The sequence below is a fragment of the Emys orbicularis genome, chromosome 10, assembly GCF_028017835.1.
Source record: "Emys orbicularis isolate rEmyOrb1 chromosome 10, rEmyOrb1.hap1, whole genome shotgun sequence".
Taxonomy (NCBI): Eukaryota; Metazoa; Chordata; order Testudines; family Emydidae; genus Emys; species Emys orbicularis.
In genome coordinates this window covers 83,357,893-83,375,454 of record NC_088692.1, presented here as the reverse complement: position 1 = coordinate 83,375,454, position 17,562 = coordinate 83,357,893, and the positions used below count along the sequence as shown (strand labels likewise).

The following is a 17,562-nucleotide window of genomic DNA, read 5'->3' as shown; positions in this document are numbered from 1 at the left end:
AGTTTGGTCTTTTGCGTCTCTGGCAAATGCACTGCAGGGGAGATAGCTTCTGCAAGAGTCCTGCAGTGTTCCTTAGCAGCAAATGTGGGGGGAAAAAAAAAAAAAACCCCACAACCCAAACCCTTTTCTAAGGATACAAAAGTGCCCAGGCTGGAATGCTGACGGGCGTTTCTGTTCCCTGTAGTCCGTCCTTCCTGGATGCTGGATTTTAAATTCGACAAGCACTACCTTCTTTTTCGCATGCAGGTTTCAAGCCTTCCCAGCTCTTCATAGGACTGGTAGAAAATGTCAAACTCTCTGGCACCCCAGCTCCTCCAGACAGCAAGGCACCATTCCATGTTTTTGTTCTCAAAGCAGCACACAACAGTGTCCCTTGCTACGATAGCAGCTTCGACCAGCGCTCTGGGAAAGCAAGAACAGGGTTGGAGAATGGAGTGTGAACTGGGGTGCCGCTCTCCCAGAAAACAGACAACCTCGCAAAAGTGAGACCCAAAAGTGCTTAGGGTTTGTCTTACAGTCAACGAATCTGCTTTTCCAAGAGAGCTGGAGATATTTAACACAGGAAAACATAAAGCAGTGTAACTACTCGTTACATTATAGCCACCTCCACCTCCCCCCAAAACCCCAAACCACCCCAAAAAACCCCAACAGTGACATAGTTCTACAAGGCTCTTTTGATTACAGCAATACCGTGCAGTAATGCAAGGCCAGATTCGACAGACCTTCATCCCATTGATTTCAATGGGGCTGCTCACAAAGTGGGGGACTCTTCAATGGGAGGAAAGGTGGCAGAATTTGCCCCATCATGCATTTAGTAAGATCCAAATAATGGATCCATGCCACTCTATAAAGGAGCGCTGGGGTAAAGGAAAGGGACCTGCCCCAGCACAGGGGCAGGGGAAACAGGAATGGCAGGAGTAGCTAGAGAGTTTGGTATTTGGCAGCTGTGGGGAAGCTGTCCTAAGTCAGAGCAGCCCCCAAGGAAGTCACCCTTATCTCTCCCCCTCCCCCCCACTCCTCAGAGGCACAGTACAGTATCTGGCTGCATCTTAGTGATATTGCAGACGCCTCCACACCCAGGGAAGTAAGTTGTTGTCACTGGGAGTGCAATATTGTTGGATTTTTCATCATTTTCATCCTGCTGGTAGAGGATGAGCCGATGGACTTTGTGCCTGAATCAGCAAGGCTGCAATATTGGAAAATGGGACACGTCTAGCAATGGCCACTTCATCTGGTTTTCGACTCCTCATACTTTTCCTTCCTGTTTATTTTAAATAAGGTGAATCTCTGAAACGAGTCCACCTAGCTAAATGGGCCTATGCAGGTAATAAAAGGGACAAAGCACTATACCTGACATGACAAGACACAAACGAACAACGGAAGTGAATGAAAGGAAGGCTTTGATTTCATGTTATCTGTGCTGTTTATTAATAAATGGCCATTCATAACACACAGCACAGCTTAACTTCTATTTGCTTTGTCTTGCCATGAATAGCACAATCACATATTGGTGTTTAAATGGTCAGCAAAACACAACCCAACACTATACCATGGTTATTTAGTTACTTGGAAGCTCAGTTGCTACATGAAGCATTTTAAGTTAATGTCCATAACTGTTTTCCACAGAGTGCCAGGAGCCACAGCTGGTACAAAGGTGCTTATTTAGAGCCAGAACTTCAACCTGCCCTGAGTGAATGAAGCCACAGACAAGCACTGCGCTCTGTAGTAAATACACTTCTTGTTCTTCATGCAGGGACTGAGGACCTCCTGCCAGGTGCCGGGTGCCTGCAAAGCCCAGGGAAGTCAGCACCTGGCAGGATTGGGCCAAGAGTTATCGCAACATCACCTTTTGCAAAATGAGAGGCCCTATCTTCACACTGATCCCAGCTTGGGAAACAAGGCAGCCAGTTAGAGCTCTGGAGGTGTAACTTGCTATGATGTTTCTGGGGCAGATCATGACCATTGCCTGAAGAAGCCAATTTGGATTGATCTGGCATGCGGGAGAAGATCTCTCCCAACTTCTCCTGCTTGTTCCAGTATAAGGAGCAGGAGGGGCCAGTCACAGCATGCTCTGCTCTACCAATCCTGGGCCATCCCAGCCTCAGGGCTGCTCTAACTTGCACTGAGGGCCTGTCCGTGTAATTGAAGCCTAATCACAGTGATTCCTCCAGCTGGGAGCTTGCTCTATGGCAGGGATTGGCAACCTTTGGCCCGCGGCCCACCAGGGTAAGCCCCCTGGCGGGCCGGGTTGTTTACCTGCCGCGTCCGCAGGTTCGGCCGATCGTGGCTCCCACTGGCCGTGGTTCGCCGTTCCAGGCCAATGGGGGCTGTGGGAAGTGGCGGCCAGCACATCCCTTGGCGCCCGCTGCTTCCCGCAGCCCCCATTGGCCTGGAGCGGTGAACCGCGGCCAGTGGGAGCCGCAATTGGCCGGACCTGCGGACGGGGCAGGTAAACAAACTGGCCCAGCCCAAGGTTGCCAATCCCTGCTCTATGGCATAGAATCCACACTAGAATGCCCCGAAGGGAGAGAGGCCAATTGGAGGGTTGCAGGCCTTGCACCCTGACACTGATGGTATATTTCCCGATGGAATCCTTTGTGAACATGCAATACAGGCTCTAATTCAATCTCACCCATAGGGAGCCAGTTCTCCGGCCTTCAATACGGCAATGACTCTGCCGCGCTGCGTGCCACATTCCTTCTCCAGCCCGATAACTATGATGTCGCCACCACGCCTACAGACAAAAGTGAGACAATCATGCTCAACAACATGGGCCATGGACAGTCAGGGAAAGCACATGTACAGTAGCTTTTCTGATTACATATGCTGAAGGCTGCCAGCACGGGGGTAGGTTTGAAATCCAGAGAGGCTCACAGACCTTGTTAAAGACAATGGGTGTACCAAACACTCTCTTTCAAGGATCAAAAGGAGGAGCAATCAAGTTCCTTATGTCGTAAAAACAATTGCCGACAATTGCCCACTCAAAGCAATAGGCCAGTGAAGGCCCTGGTAGGTCAGCACTAAGCCACGTGGACTGAGGGGTTTCTCTGGCTGCAAATGCAGGGATATTGGCAGCAGGGGGTGTGCAGGTTAGGGTACATCTACACTGCAATGTAGGCCAGGGGGTTTGCACTCAGGCTCAAGCCTAACCCCCTTCTCTTTACACACACATCATGCTAACCCAGGGCTCAGACCCAGGGTTGAAGGACCCCATGGGGGTGGAGGGTCCAAGCCTGAGTCAAACCGGGACCCAGGATTCAAGCCCTATTGCTTTCCAGTGTGGACACAGCCCCACTGGACTCATGCTCTGGGAATCTGCTAAAGTATCCCACAATCCTATTGGCTGACTTTCTTTGTCCTCTGGACAGTCAGGTTTGGTGGACAGTCAAGTTTTCCCACATTGCACCAGGAACAAAGGGCTAGAGCGGCCACATGCTGGAAGGGAACTAGGACAGTGGTTCTCCAACTGGGGCCGCTTCCAGAAGCTCCCATTGGCCTGGAGCAGCGAACTGCGGCCATTGGGAGCCGCGATCGGCCGGACCTGCGGATGCAGCAGGTAAACAAACTGGCCCGGCCCGTCAGGGGCTTTCCCTACCCAAGCGGCGGCCCCAGTTTGAGAACCGCTGAACTAGGACGTCTGGGATATGGCTAGTCGGACTCAGATCTGCATACCACGGTGTGGATGCTGGACTCCCAGGTTTGGGTCCTGGTTAGAAAATTCTTAACCTAGAGTTGACAATCAGTGTAGACGCTGAAGCTCTGGGTTTTCTAACCCAGGGTCCGCTGACTCCAATTCCACTTACCTTACCTCAGGCTTTCATTGCAGCGTAGACATACCCTTAGAGCAGGGGTGAAAGTAAGGTAAATAACTTTAAAGGGGTGGGGCCACGGGCAGAAGGGGTGAGGCTGGGAGGGGTCAGCCTCCCCCAGCCAGCCCTTCTACGTTGCCTGGCGGCGATTGAAAGGGCCCGGGGCTCCGGCCACTGCTGCGGTAGCGGCGGCGGGGAGCCCCGGGCCCTTTTAAATCGCCGGGCCCCGGAGCAGCTGCCCCTTTTGCCGCTCCTGTCGGCGGCCCTGGGGGGGGGTGGCAAAAGGGGCAGCAACGTTAAAGCACTGCCACGGCAGCGCTTTACCCTGGGCTGTGTACAGGCTGGTACCGGCGGCCACTTCTTACCGGTACGCCATACTGGCCCGTACCGGCCCACTTTCACCTCTGCCTTAGAGGCAGAAAGCCAGCAAAAGCAGTGGTGAACATGACCCTGAGAAGAGGCAGAGGGACAGCTTCTTGGGCAGAGGATTCACAGGAGTGGCGGGCTTGGGGATTTCTGGGCAAGAAAACTGCCTGCTGATGTTTGTTTCTACTCTGTCCATGGAAACAAGTTTTTGAGTTTTTTAAACATTTTTTTTTTAAATAAACAAGATGGCACCAAGAATACACCTGATTTGTATCAGGATTTCTTGTCCTAATGGAAACAATCCTGCAAGACCTCAAATTTGCCAAATGGGCAACACTAGATACCATCCAAAAGTTGTAGAAACGTTGGTTTCTAACTTGAAATTCTGGGACAGTTACGTAGTTTTTTTGTTGTATCTTACTGCTAGACACCACCCTGGGTAAGTTTGATGTGAAATTACAATTAGAAACAAAACCCAAGTCCTTGAGAGCTTCCCTAAAGCCAAACTAACTCATGCTCCACTTGTGACTCGGATCTGGTTTGCTGAGTATGTGTTTACCTCGGGATCCAGATGAGGTCTTTGACTGGAAGAATCTTTACAGCTTGGAGATGAGACGTGTTCTCATCTGTTGGTGTAGCATCATTTTCAGATCTGTCTGGGGAAGGGATCAGTTCATGAAACTTGTCGGACTCCTCGCAATCCATGGAGAAAGGTGCGCTGGATGAGCTTGCAGGAGAGCTCGGCAGACTGGAGAAGGACCTAGTTATTCTGTTAGAAGGGGAGGATGAGTAAGAAGACACGGAGCAATAGTCTGTGAGGGAGTCCTGATGGTTTAATATTTGTGTGCCCAGCTCCGGGCTGTAGATAATGCTCATGTCAGCCAGAGAGTTACTCTCAAGCACCGTCCTGTGTACAGCTGTTGTAGCAGGGATCCCTGCGGAAGGCTGCTGGATTGTAAACATGTCTCTTAAAGGGCTGCAGTCACCACAGAAGTACCGCGCGCAGAGCTGATAGGTTGCAGTATGGTACATCACCAGGTAGTTCGTTTTATCATCCAGGCACCAAATCACTTCCTCCCCATGGTACTCCGAGTTACACGCCATAGATGTGATCACAGATGGAGGGTTGTAGGGCTCCAGCCTCCTGTTTATATCTATGGTCACGCAGTCTATGATGAGAATCCCAGGGCCATTGCTGTACCAGACCTCGGCGCCGCTGTTTGTTATTTCCATGGCTTTCACAGGGTAGGGGTTCTGCCGGGGGTCACTGTCCAAGATGTTGAACTTGGACCTATTTGCAGTGTGTGAGCACAAGTAGGAGCAGCTGTCCTCTGGGAGGCCGCGTGCCACTGAAAAAACTGCCACAAGTCCATCTGACAGTCCAGCCAACACCAGGTAGGAGTTCTGTGGGAGAGAGAGAGAGAGAGAGAGAGATTTGTTTCTCCATGTAGATGTTTACTGTTTTGCAATAAGAGAGCTCCCGACCCAACGTTCTGAGTGCCCCAACAATATCAGAATAGACCGATCCGTTACCCCAAAAGCAAATTAAATTACCCCGCAACAACATCACTACCTAAAAAACCTAATGAACCTATACACACAATCCCCCCACTCCCTCTCCCCAGCCCTACCCATCCCCCATCACCTTACAGGTATGGGAGAAAAGATGGGCCATGCAGCCCACAACACACAGCTAGAGGGTCTCCTTTGTGTGGCAGCCAAAGTCAGGTGTTAAATTACGCACAGCACAGATTGCTATTCTGCAACATTGCTCCCCAGCAGAATGCTCAAAGCATAACAAAACAGCCAGCAAGAGAGAATGTTACAGCCTGTCAGAACTTCTGCCTGGCCTGGTCATCCCAACGACAGTGAAAACCTGGGAGACAGTGGTTAGAGGACGGGGAAATGGGTATCTTGGGAATCTGACTCACTGTGTGACCATGGGCACATGCCAGAACCCTCCCGATGTCTCGGCTCCCCCAGCTGTGAAACAGATAGAATAACGCTCACCTCACAGAAGGGGAGTTGGGTTTTTCCAATGTATCAGACTAAGAATGTGTCTATCCCAGGTGCTTGGTGCCTCTTAACACTTTATCATACTGTGAAAACCAAACCCAGCAGCCAGACCCTGACAAGTACCTTACCCTTCCTAGGTACCAACCCTCAAACCAGGACCCACTCCTGGTACAAACATGTATTTTGCAGCATGCCCAAAAGGTCAGCAAATTCAGGCGATTTCAGACCAAGGCAGGGGGAATGCGTTCCAAGGCCAAGGCCAAGGGCCCTCCTAGAGGCCCCTCTGCCGAGTATAACTAAGTCTACGTCTACACTTCTAGTGTAGACGCGATAAATCGATCCCTGATCGCTCTCCCGTCGACTGCTGTACTCCAGCTCGGCAAGAGGCGGAAGCAAAGTCGACGGGGGAGCCGCAGCAATTGACTCCGCACCGTGAAGACGCGAGGTAAGTAAAACTAAGATACGCCGACTTCAGCTACGCTATTCTCGTAGCTGAAGTTGCGTATCTTAGGTCGATCTCCACCCCTAGTGTAGACTAGGCCTAAGAAATTCTAGCCCAAGCACCTCCACAGAGCTTAGCTCATCACACAGGGAGAAGGGCAGTCACACAAGGAGGTGAGTCACAGGCCATTTAGGTCATAAAAGGTCAAAAATCAACATCTATATCCATAACACAAAGGGGAGCAAAAAGACAGAGTAACCCATCACTTAGAGGACACTGGGAACAGCAACCTGTGAGCCTGTGAAAGTTGGATACCCTGGTCTGGCAGGCGGGAGATGCTGGTAACTTTATGTGAGTAAGAAAACTGCTTAGGCAAAGATTGTAACTTGCTAAGATTAAGTTTTAGTCACTAGAAAGCGTGTTTCATTTTGTTTTGTTTGTAACCAGACCTGTCTCTTTTCCCCTTGTTTAGTGTCACTTAGATCTCTGTTCTTTGTTAACAAACCTATTCTTCTTTTGTTACAAAATCATCTCAATGCTGTGTATTAAAGTGAAGTGTGAGTCTCCTGATAGGCTGATGTGTGCTCTGTCCTTTTGGAGGCAGCGAACATAGAAATTTCTAAGAGTGTCCAGTGAGTGACGGGACACTGCAGTGGGATATCTGTGGGGAACTGAGGTTCACTGATTGTTACCTGCAAGGCCAAGTTTAGACTGGCAGAGTCTTGAAGAGTATGCTGCAAGGCTGGTGCATCAGGGAGCTGACACATCTTAGCGGTAGCAAAGCTCTCACTCTTGCTAAGACAGAGGGATAACAGAGTAGCTCGCAGATCTGGGTGTCCTAAACATTACGTCACAGAAGGTCATTTTACATTAAAGAGTTTTGATGGGGAATTGTCAGTCAGTTCTACTAGCCACATTTTAGCAGGCTTTAGCTGGACAGTGAAAGCTATTCTCTGACCTTTCACTCCTTCCGCCCCCATCCCCAGCTCTGAGTCACTGTTAGATCTTTTAAACTCCTCCGCAACTAAGTGCCTTGGGAGAAGACAGTCTGGCTAGCAAGCGATACATTTCTTTTGGCTTAGCATCATATTTGATCTCCTTGGTTAGTGTCAGCTACAACAGAACAGAACAAGGTAGCTTTCAGACTCAATGGGCCAGCTTCTCAGGTAGTTCAGCATAGCTTCACTGAAGTCAACACAGCTGCGTCAACTACACTAGCTGGGGATCGGGCCCAATATAGCCCAAGGAATATTACAAAACACTTAGACCACGTTAACACAATCACTGTGGAGGCAAATTCAGCAGCCATTTTATGCTCAGCCACAGCATGATTCAAGCCTTGGACATTGGAACCTGTTTTATTCAGGCACTGAGGTTGCCCCCAAGACTTTGGCAAGCATGGCAGGAGAATTCCTGCCCCAAGAAGGGGCTTGAACCCACATTTGTCACTGCATGTCCCGAGGTAAGAGTGCTAGCCACTTAACATGCCAGAGCTATGAAAGCCACATGCTCACAAGGGCTAGACACTTCATTGAGGCTATCAAGGCACCAGTGTGTTGGGAGGTGGTGGACGCAAGGTAGACCTCTCCAAACCATGGTATTAAAAAAGTGACCAAACCCAAGCAGCACAGCAGCCTCCATTAACGTTAAGTAACTTTCTTGGCATTCACTGTCGACATTTTAGCGGAGAGAAGAGCCAACGAAAACACAGAAACAAAACTGCATTGGAAGCCTCTGGCCTGCCAAAAGTCCAGCTGTGCCAGTGAGAATGGCCTCTAAATGGGGGCGTGTGCCATACTGTACAGCACAGAGGATGAGCCGGCGCCAAGACGTTCTGTCCTCATAACTACAGTACAGTGTAAGGCTTAAAGCCTACTGGAATTCACCAGATACCAGGTAAACGAAGTCCTCAAACAAAACAGACTTTGTCACTCCCCCATCCCATTTCCCTGGCTGATCCTTCTGGCACAGAAGACTTTGGCAGGCTACAGCTTTTAAATGCAGCTTTTGTTTTTTTGTGTTCTAGGCTCCTTATGAAGGCCAGGTCCCAACACACGTTCCAACCTCTCTCTCGCTTTTTTTGTGTGAAAATATTGGAAACAGATTGAAAAGGAAGTTGCTTTTGGGGGGGTCTGGAGGATTTTACTGTTATCTGGTCATCAGAATTAATCATAAAAATTAACCACCAAAATTACACTTTCAATTCCTCTGGTGGTTTGTTGTTGTTGTTGTTGTTGAGGCGGAGGGTTTCTTTTCAGGACTTCGCTCTGCGTCTTTCAAATGTCTATGGTGTTTCCTTTGGATGAGAAAAGAAGCATGGGAAACTATTCTTTTGGATCTGTCTTCCCAAATGTAGCCAGTCAAAAGTATTTCCCTTATGAGCAAAATCCCAGGGCAGTGATCTGACTGCGTGTTACTTCAGGTTTCATCAGCTAGCTGGCTCTTGTGCTTGGAAAAGGCCGATGTTCCCATCTGCCTTAGCCCAAGATTCTTTTCTCTTTAGAGGCTTATTCCATTCAGCAAGCTAGACAGATTAATACGACAGGCCTTATGTGACTCGTTCAGCAAAATTGTCAACTCTTGTAAACAAGTTTAGCTTCTTGCAGACCTTGCCTGCACTTCCTCCTGGTGATTGGCCTGGCCATACACAGATAAGGCCATACACAGAAAGGAGGGAAAAATATCCTATAAGGAATTCTGCTGAAAGGACATTAATGGGGGGGGAGGGGGGAGGGAGCAGGGAGGGAGAATTGTTTAGATTCAGTATTATTGTAGGGCCTGGAATTATTTATTACATTCACTAGACATATCACAATCTGGAAAAATAATCCAGGAGACCTAGGACCCACTAGAAATCCCATAGGGTTGTAATCAGTGTGACAGCAGAAAGTCTCAAAATGAAAGGCACATTCTACGCCTCTGGACAAAATACAAGGTAGCAGAAGAAAGATAAGTCAGGTGTCAGGCATCAAACATCGGGGAGGAAAAGTTCTGTAGCTTTGGGAGCCAGAAAAAGTCAACAGGAGCAGCCTCCCAGGAGGTGAAATTCATTCCTGTGTCAGCACCAGGTCTGTGCACCCTGTAAATCCCACTTACCCGAAGGGCCAAGTGGGATGTAAGCAGCGCACACTAACCCTGCGCTCACCCTCTGTTCAGGGACACATCTCACTAACTATACAGCAGTCTGAGCCACTGAATCAGAAATGCACAGTAACACAGAATGAGCACATGGTATAAAATAACTCCCCACAACCTCATTACCACTGTGAAAACTGTTCTGTGCAGTTACTAGACATAGCATGTTGGCATGTGAATAAGCTTTCAGATAATGAGGAGATATTGAAAATAAATGGATAATAATGTGACTTTTTCACTCTAGATTGTTACAGGTAAAACCGAGGATAATCTAACCAATCAGAAAATATTTGTTTATATATATATCCTAAAACTTGACGGCAATAGCCAATAATGCCACATTTCTCTTAAGAGCCTGCTTATGATAGGATTTTAAATGTCTCCAAAAATAAGACTACTAGCTATACACCACGTAATGCCTCCCTTCGTTATTACCAGGGGGAGATAATATCCCTAGCCTGCCTTTTTGTTGTATGCAAATTCCTAACCCAAGAGAAAAAGGGCTATTGCTAAGGCATAGGAGATACTTATGCATGTATACACTGCATGCATGTAGACTGTCCAATAAATATGCGCTTAAAAGAAATACTCAAGTCCTACATTAGGAATTAACCAATATCTATCCTAATCACTCAGTTACTTCCCTTCTACCCATCTTCTCATTCACTTACACTAAATATTTTCTAATGATGAGGTGGAAATGCAGCTGGAAAGCTTCAATGTAAAGAAAGCAGGTGTATTTTGACTACCACCCTAGCAGGTTCTGAAGTGCTATTTCTAGACCGGGGTCGGCAACGTTCGGCACGCGGCTCGCCAGGGTAAGCACCCTGGCGGGCCGGGCCAGTTTTATTTACCTGCTGACGCGGCAGGTTCGGCCGATCGCGGCCCCCACTGGCCGCGGTTCGCCGTTCCGGGCCAATGGGGGCGGCGAGAAGCCGCGGCCAGCACATCGCTCGCCCGCGCCGCTTCTCGCCGCCCCCATTGGCCCGGGACGGCGAACCGCGGCCAGTGGGGGCCGCGATCAGCCGAACCTGCCACGTCAGCAGGTACATAAAACTGGCCCGGCCCGCCAGGGTGCTTACCCTGGCGAGCCGCGTGCCGAACGTTGCCGACCCCTGTTCTAGACCCTCCTGCCTCAGGTTCTCTCCATACCACTTTCAGGCCTCTGCTCTCCTTGGCTTGGACACAGAGACCTGTAAACTGCTCTTTTTGCTCTGCCAGCAAGTTCTAGTGTAGAGGAGTTCACAGCAATGTCCTTTAGTTATGCAGAGGATAGTGAAAAACAACATTATCTTGGACTCCTGGTTCCATAAGCAGTGCCTTTGGTTCAACTGATACCCTTTTCCAATGGTGAGAAACATTCCTCTTTACCTTTTTTATAACAGGCACCGCTAAGAAGCAGCTCACGGTAGCCGGAGTGTCTAATCCCTTTTGTGGAGTATTTAAAGGACACATGCCTTGTAAGCCATATACATAAATCTTCTGGTCCTGCAAATGAACAAGAGCAGATGAAATTATGTTTAATTCAGTAATAATTTAACTTAGCTGCTTTTCACATTAACACGTAAACTGTCTCAAATTTGTTCCCTATAAAACGGTCCAATTTGTATTTCTGGAAGTCAAAAGTCTCCACTTTGGATTTAATTTAGTTCTTTTTTGGCCAACTTTTATCTTAAAAGTCCTCTCCCGGATGATTGCTTTGGCTTCTGTGATCTGGTTGGAGAGGCTTGGATTCCCCTTAATGCAGTGTGTGATACCAAACACTGTCTGGTAGTACAAGGATCAGATTTTTACCAAATCTGCAATCAGGTGAAAATATGATTGACTCCACACATAGTTCACATCTACTAGCGTTATTATGTAATTTTGATTTTCCTGGCAGAAAATTCCCTATGTTGTTTTGGTTAGTTTGCTGAACCGAACCAAAATATTTCATTTTGAGTCAGTTCAACATCAAACTGCATCTCCCTGAGGTGTTGCATTGCCTTATGGGAGATGTAGTTCAGATGCTTCATGCCCCCACCCTACTATATGGACTGGGCCTCTTGGCTGCACTACAGCTCCCATGATGCACTGCAGTTTCCCCTCTGACCAAGCTGTAGGGTTTATCATGGGAGATGTAGTCCAGCCTGGGAGCCCAGCCCATACAAAAGAATGAGGGCATGAAAAAACAGAACTACAGCTCTGAGGAAGCGGTGTGGCACCGTAAGATGATGCAGTTTAATGTTGAAGTGACTTAAAACTAAACTTTTAATTTCAGTTCAAGTTGAAACAAAATATCTCATTTGTCAAAATATTTAATTTTTAATCAAAAATGTCAAAATGAAATGTTTCAACCTTTCTAAATTTAAATTTTTTCTGATCTTTTCTTTCTGTGAAAAAATGCTTATATTTTAACTTTTTTTGACCTGATTCAGGACAAATAAAATGTCAAAATATCAGAATTACCTGCAGGAATGTAAATTCCAATTTTCACTCAGCTCCAGTGTCCATGCACATGCAATTAGAGCTGATTGAATGACCTATTACAAATAATTCACCCAATTCATTTAGCCCTTTTTCCATTTGTGAAGCTCTGACTTTTAGGAATTCATTTATAATGGTTCAACGGCTTTTGCAAGAACATTCTTGTTTTGTGTCAGAGCCTGGTTACACTCAACATAGTTCTGTCTGAGGAGTAGATAGGGACCTAGAGAGAGAAATCCACTGCGCTATCTTGGTCTTAACTTCTTAGGCAGGGATTTTAAAGGGCATAGGAGAGGTAGACCCCCATTTCCCACTAACTTCCAACTCCCTTCATCCTCTTTTTAAATCCCCAGTCTCAATATGTTTTCGTCCACCCCTTCCCCTTATCATTTACAGCAGTGTTTCCCAAACTTGGGACGCCGCTTGTGTAGGGAAAGCCCCTGGCGGGCCGGGCCGGTTTGTTTACCTGCCCCGTCCGCAGGTCCGGCCGATCGTGGCTCCCACTGGCCGCGGTTCGCTGCTCCAGGCCAATGGGAGCTGCTGGAAGTGGCGCGGGCCGAGGGATGTACTGGCCACCGCTTCCAGCAGCTCCCATTGGCCTGGAGCAGCGAACCGCAGCCAGTGGGAGCCGCGATCGGCCGGACCTGCGGACGGGGCAGGTAAACAAACCGGCCCTGCCCGCCAGGGGTTTTCCCTACGCAAGCGGCGTCCCAAGTTTGGGAAACACTGACTTACAGATAGGATTCTTTATCAGATAGAATCTCTCAGTGCTGATGTGCTATAACCTGGGACAGTTTTATGTTGGACACCTGTCGTTTCCATGTTCATTCAGAACAGCAGAACCATGGTCTTGGGACCAGTAGGCTCTAGACACTAGCTAAATAACAGGTGGAAACAATATACCAGTGAGAAAGCAGATGTAAAGTTTGATTGCCCATTTGAGACATCCATTGTCATGGTGATTCTCTGAGCTTTACATTACTAATTTATTAAGCTAATAGCATGTTTCTTTATAACACACACGAATAAAGATTTCTCCAGTAGGGCAATGAAGCGCACACAACCAACAAGAAGAGCTCACATTTCGGATAACGTTTACCTCTGTGGCAGTCCATAGTGCACTCTGAACTTTTAACTGGCAGCATAACTTCATTCCTGGGCAGGTCATTCTCTCCACTTCTATGAGTCCTTTCTCTGTATTTACCACCGTGTAGTTTCTGAAAGGAGCAAATGTAATTTGTTATTGCAACGGTGCCAACAGTAAAACAGCATTAGCAAGTATTTGCAATTAATGTGTTTACACTGTACAATTTGGAGATCACCTAGTATTTTTGGCCAGATCATGCATACTGTCAGCTCCTTAGCTACCCATCATCCTGCAGATGTATAAAATGCTCTTAATCTTTTTTTGGGGAGAGGAAAGTATATCATAAAGGGAAAAAAATTCAGACACTTAAAAGCTCTTTCTGCTATTAACTGTTTGCTAAGTGTACTCCAACTGTTGTCTTGTTACTCTGATTATTTTACTGGCTAAATGAAAGAAGTGACACATCAAGAAAGGATGAAGGCCCTTGAGGTGGTAACAATTTTTAAAAATTTGATTAATGAATAGTTTTGTGAATAAAAGCACTATGTTTGTGCTTTTATTCACTCTGATTTTATATGGGTATTTGAACAAACCCTGGGTATTCAAAAATGGGTATATGAATCCCAGAAGTTGCAACTGTTTTAGCACAAGTAGTTATAAGTTCTGAAATGTGTACTAGATGTGCTTAACTTGTTACTCTCCTGTCTAAAATGATTTAGTTATCCAATCAGGGAGCAGAAATAATAATGTATGGCTTAAGTAATCAACCAAATGCTATGAATGGCAAATAGTGAAAGCAAGGAAGAATAGAAAAGGATAAAAATAAACCCTCTACCTGGTGTCTTCCTTCCCATCCCAGAATACCACAGTGTATTCTTGGCCTTGGGAAGAAAAGAAGGAAGACTGCTTCCCACAACACAGCAGGTACATGAAAGTAGAAAACGTAGGATCTTTCATCTGTCCTACAACAGAAATGGCCAATGGACGCTGAGAAAAAAAAAAGTACATACGCTGAATAGTGTGTACACAGCAGAGATTCTTTTGCAGGTCAAGAATAAACAATACATTCATAATAATCACTATTTATTACATCTATAGTTCCATAGGCTGGGGAGCTCAAAAGAACCTAAGGGTGCCCAAATCTGCACCAAATCCCTTAAACTTCTTTCAAAATCCTGTCCCATAGGTGCTCCCTGAGCTTTGCATTTCAGTGTAAAACCAACATAAATTACAAGAATCAAGGCCGATCCCTCTCCTTCCACCCCCTCTCATTAGGATTTTATCTATGAACCTCTTGCGCTTTGAAAATTTAGGGAAGAGAGCCACACTCATCACAGAGTATAAGTGTTTGTAACTCAAAGCTCTGCCTGGCCCTTACGTGAAGGACTGTGGCTCCAAACATGCAAAATGATTAAAGAAAGATATAGTACAGTGTAATTGCCTTTTGTATTTGAAACCCTTTCCTGTCCCCATGGTGCCTTTTTTTCAAAGCTCCTGAATTCCTTATAGATGTATTCACAGCATGACACGACAGTGGTTTTTAGTAATCAAGGGTGGAATCTTGCCCCACTGAAGTCAATGAGAGTTTTGCCGTTGACTTCAATAGGCCATGATTTCACCTTAAGGGTAAGCATACCGTTGCTCCATTCATGGAACCCAAACTGAAGTCAATGGAAGTCAAGGGCCCAATCACTAGCAGGTGTAAACGGGTCAAGCTCCTCCACTGATGTCAGCGGAGCAGTGCCCATTGATACCAGCTGAGGATCTAGCCCTTAGCATGTAGAGGGGGGCTGCCCCAGTAACAAGCAGTAGATAAATGGTCAAAAAGCATCAATTGTCAGGCCCCCCTTGTACCTTTTCTGGCTTAGTGTCCCAACATTCCATCATGAGCGTCTGCATTCTGTGGAACTGCACTTCCCCCGGCTGCCCCAGAATGGGCCGGATCCCTTTAGACAGCTTCTTCGCAATCTGAAGCTGATGTTGTCCGAGCACAGGCCGCTGTCCAGACAATAGTTCATATAGGACCATTCCATAGGAGAACATGTCCACCTAAGGCAAATATCACACAGTTAAGCAATTAGCTGCCTCCATAGATGCGGAATGGCTATTTCTTTGAAAGGGAGTTTTATTGTATTGCTAGAATTTGGGATAACATTGACAGCAGTGATGGAAACCAAACAATACATAAACAAGCATTAAGAGGTAATAAAATAAGATCAGCAGCACATTCAACATATGCATGGAAGGTGAAATGCACCCCTGTGCAGTGGGCCAGGCTTATGCATCTCTTAAGTGCTGCATAGCCCTTCGGCTGGCTCGTATGCACGGGGTTAATTTCTTCTAGAAAGAATGAATGGACCTAAGCGAACAATCCAAATCACTTTGTTCCCAGCAAGGAATCTTCCATGGCACATACAGACATTTCCAATCTAGCTGCAATCAGTGTTATGAATAAGGAGTCCAGTTTGCATGTGCCTTGCTCATATCGTGAGGACAGTTAACACAACACCACCACACTTAGTTTCTTCATCAGTGATTCCATTAAATCGGGTCTCTTTGCAAAAGTGTGTGTCTCAAGTTAAGATTTCTAAATCCAGTTAGGCACCTAAATAATGGTCTGATTTTTTAGAGGTGCTGAGTACCTGAAGAGAATTTGTTGTTGGGCACCTCTGAAAATCAAGCTATTTACCTAGGTGCCTAAATATGTATTCAGGAGCACAACTTTAGGCTCCCACTTTTGAAAACCTTGGCTTTAGTCAGCACATGTGATAAAACTCCACGAAGGGCCTTGATGAGCATCTTTTTCATTGGATTATAGATGAGAATTGTGCCACTCCAATGGAAATTTCGTAGTTACCTTTTCATCATAGACTATTCGAGGCCTAATCTCTGGGGCTTGGTATCCAGGAGTGCCTTCCACTCCAAGAGCTCCTTCATGGAATGACTGCCGAGAAATCCCATAGTCAGACAGTTTGATGTTGACATGCTCTTTAATGTCCAGGGACCACACTAAAATATTGTCTGACTTTAGGTCACAGAATATGATGTTCTTCTTATGCAGGTAGGCAAGGCCCGTTGCAATCTGATATGCTATTTTCTGGGTCAGCATATGCCCCAGTGGCACAAAGGAAGCCCCTGTTATAAAGGAAAAACGCTGTGTTCAGTAGAGCAAACATTCATAAGGATGACAGTTCTTGTCATTTTAATCTGACCTAGTGTAAACAATCTACCTGTTAAAATGTCACTCTGAATGGGATTATCTGAAGGGGCACCATTCACGTTACTTTAGACAGAACTCTGTCAGGTTTTTTTAACCCCTTAATTTCAGCGGTTCATAAGGCTCCCATAAAAATTAATGTTGGGCTGAAACTAGACAAAGTGCTGATATGCAGACAGGGCCAAGTTATTAAAGGGGCCTCATCCCAGTTCTGGATTTTACACCATTAATTTAACAGCAGCAAAATTACAGGTACATAGGATAGCATTTAGATCTCTAAATATCTGATTTGCAGGGGGGAAATTGCACATGCAGAATTAAAATGATATTTGGATACCCAAATCCCCATTAATTTTAAGGGGAACTGGGCATACACATGTCTTACATAGTTTTGAAAAGCTCAGCCTTATTGGCAGTTTTCATGAGACCCCACCGAAGTCCCAACTTGAGAGAAATTCCATCACTGCCCACCGAACTTGGAAAAAACATTATTTCCTTCTACCGCTCAAAAAATAGCTTCAGTGTTGGAGGCCATTTGCTCACACTGTGACATGGGGATTTCATTATTTTCAGGGAGCAGGTCTGGGGCTGTTACCTTTGGACTTTCCAGATAACACAGTCGTGAGGCTGCCCAAGGGGGCCAACTCTAAGGCAAAGCAGAGAGGATGGATGCTAATCCCAATCAAGGAAACGATGCAGGGGTGTTGCAAGGAGTGGAGCATGCTGGCTTCCTGACGGAATTCTGAGAAGTTCTTCATGGCGTCCATAGCTCGCAAGTGCTTCAGCATGGTATCTAGCAAAACACACAGGCCTCTTTTCACTTCAGCACATGGCATTGCAATAGGTGAACCAAGCAATGCGGCTTTAGCAGTTTTCCTTGAAAGCTAAAATTGTTTATAGGATTTTAAGAGCTCAGAAAACTACTGTAGGAAACAAACAATGTCCTTGCTTATTCTGATTATGGTGCTTTGGGCCATCCCCTCCTTAGCATGAGCTGCTAATAGGCATTATTGCTACTGTCAGT

The 17,562-nt window shown here is 46.5% G+C and overlaps 1 protein-coding gene across 1 annotated transcript in view; it reads right to left on the bottom strand.

Moving 5' to 3' along the window:
- Positions 1-224: 224 nt before the first annotated feature.
- The window catches only part of LRRK1 (leucine rich repeat kinase 1), a 103,340-nt gene continuing 86,002 nt past the window's right edge, over positions 225-17,562 (bottom strand). The window contains exons 25-33 of the mRNA XM_065412226.1: positions 17,134-17,331; positions 16,179-16,456; positions 15,176-15,370; positions 14,157-14,308; positions 13,334-13,451; positions 11,140-11,256; positions 4,735-5,579; positions 2,633-2,734; positions 225-402 (exon numbers count right to left, since the gene is read on the bottom strand). Coding sequence (XP_065268298.1) covers positions 225-402; positions 2,633-2,734; positions 4,735-5,579; positions 11,140-11,256; positions 13,334-13,451; positions 14,157-14,308; positions 15,176-15,370; positions 16,179-16,456; positions 17,134-17,331 — 2,183 coding nt within the window. The remainder of the gene's footprint in view (positions 403-2,632; positions 2,735-4,734; positions 5,580-11,139; positions 11,257-13,333; positions 13,452-14,156; positions 14,309-15,175; positions 15,371-16,178; positions 16,457-17,133; positions 17,332-17,562) is intronic.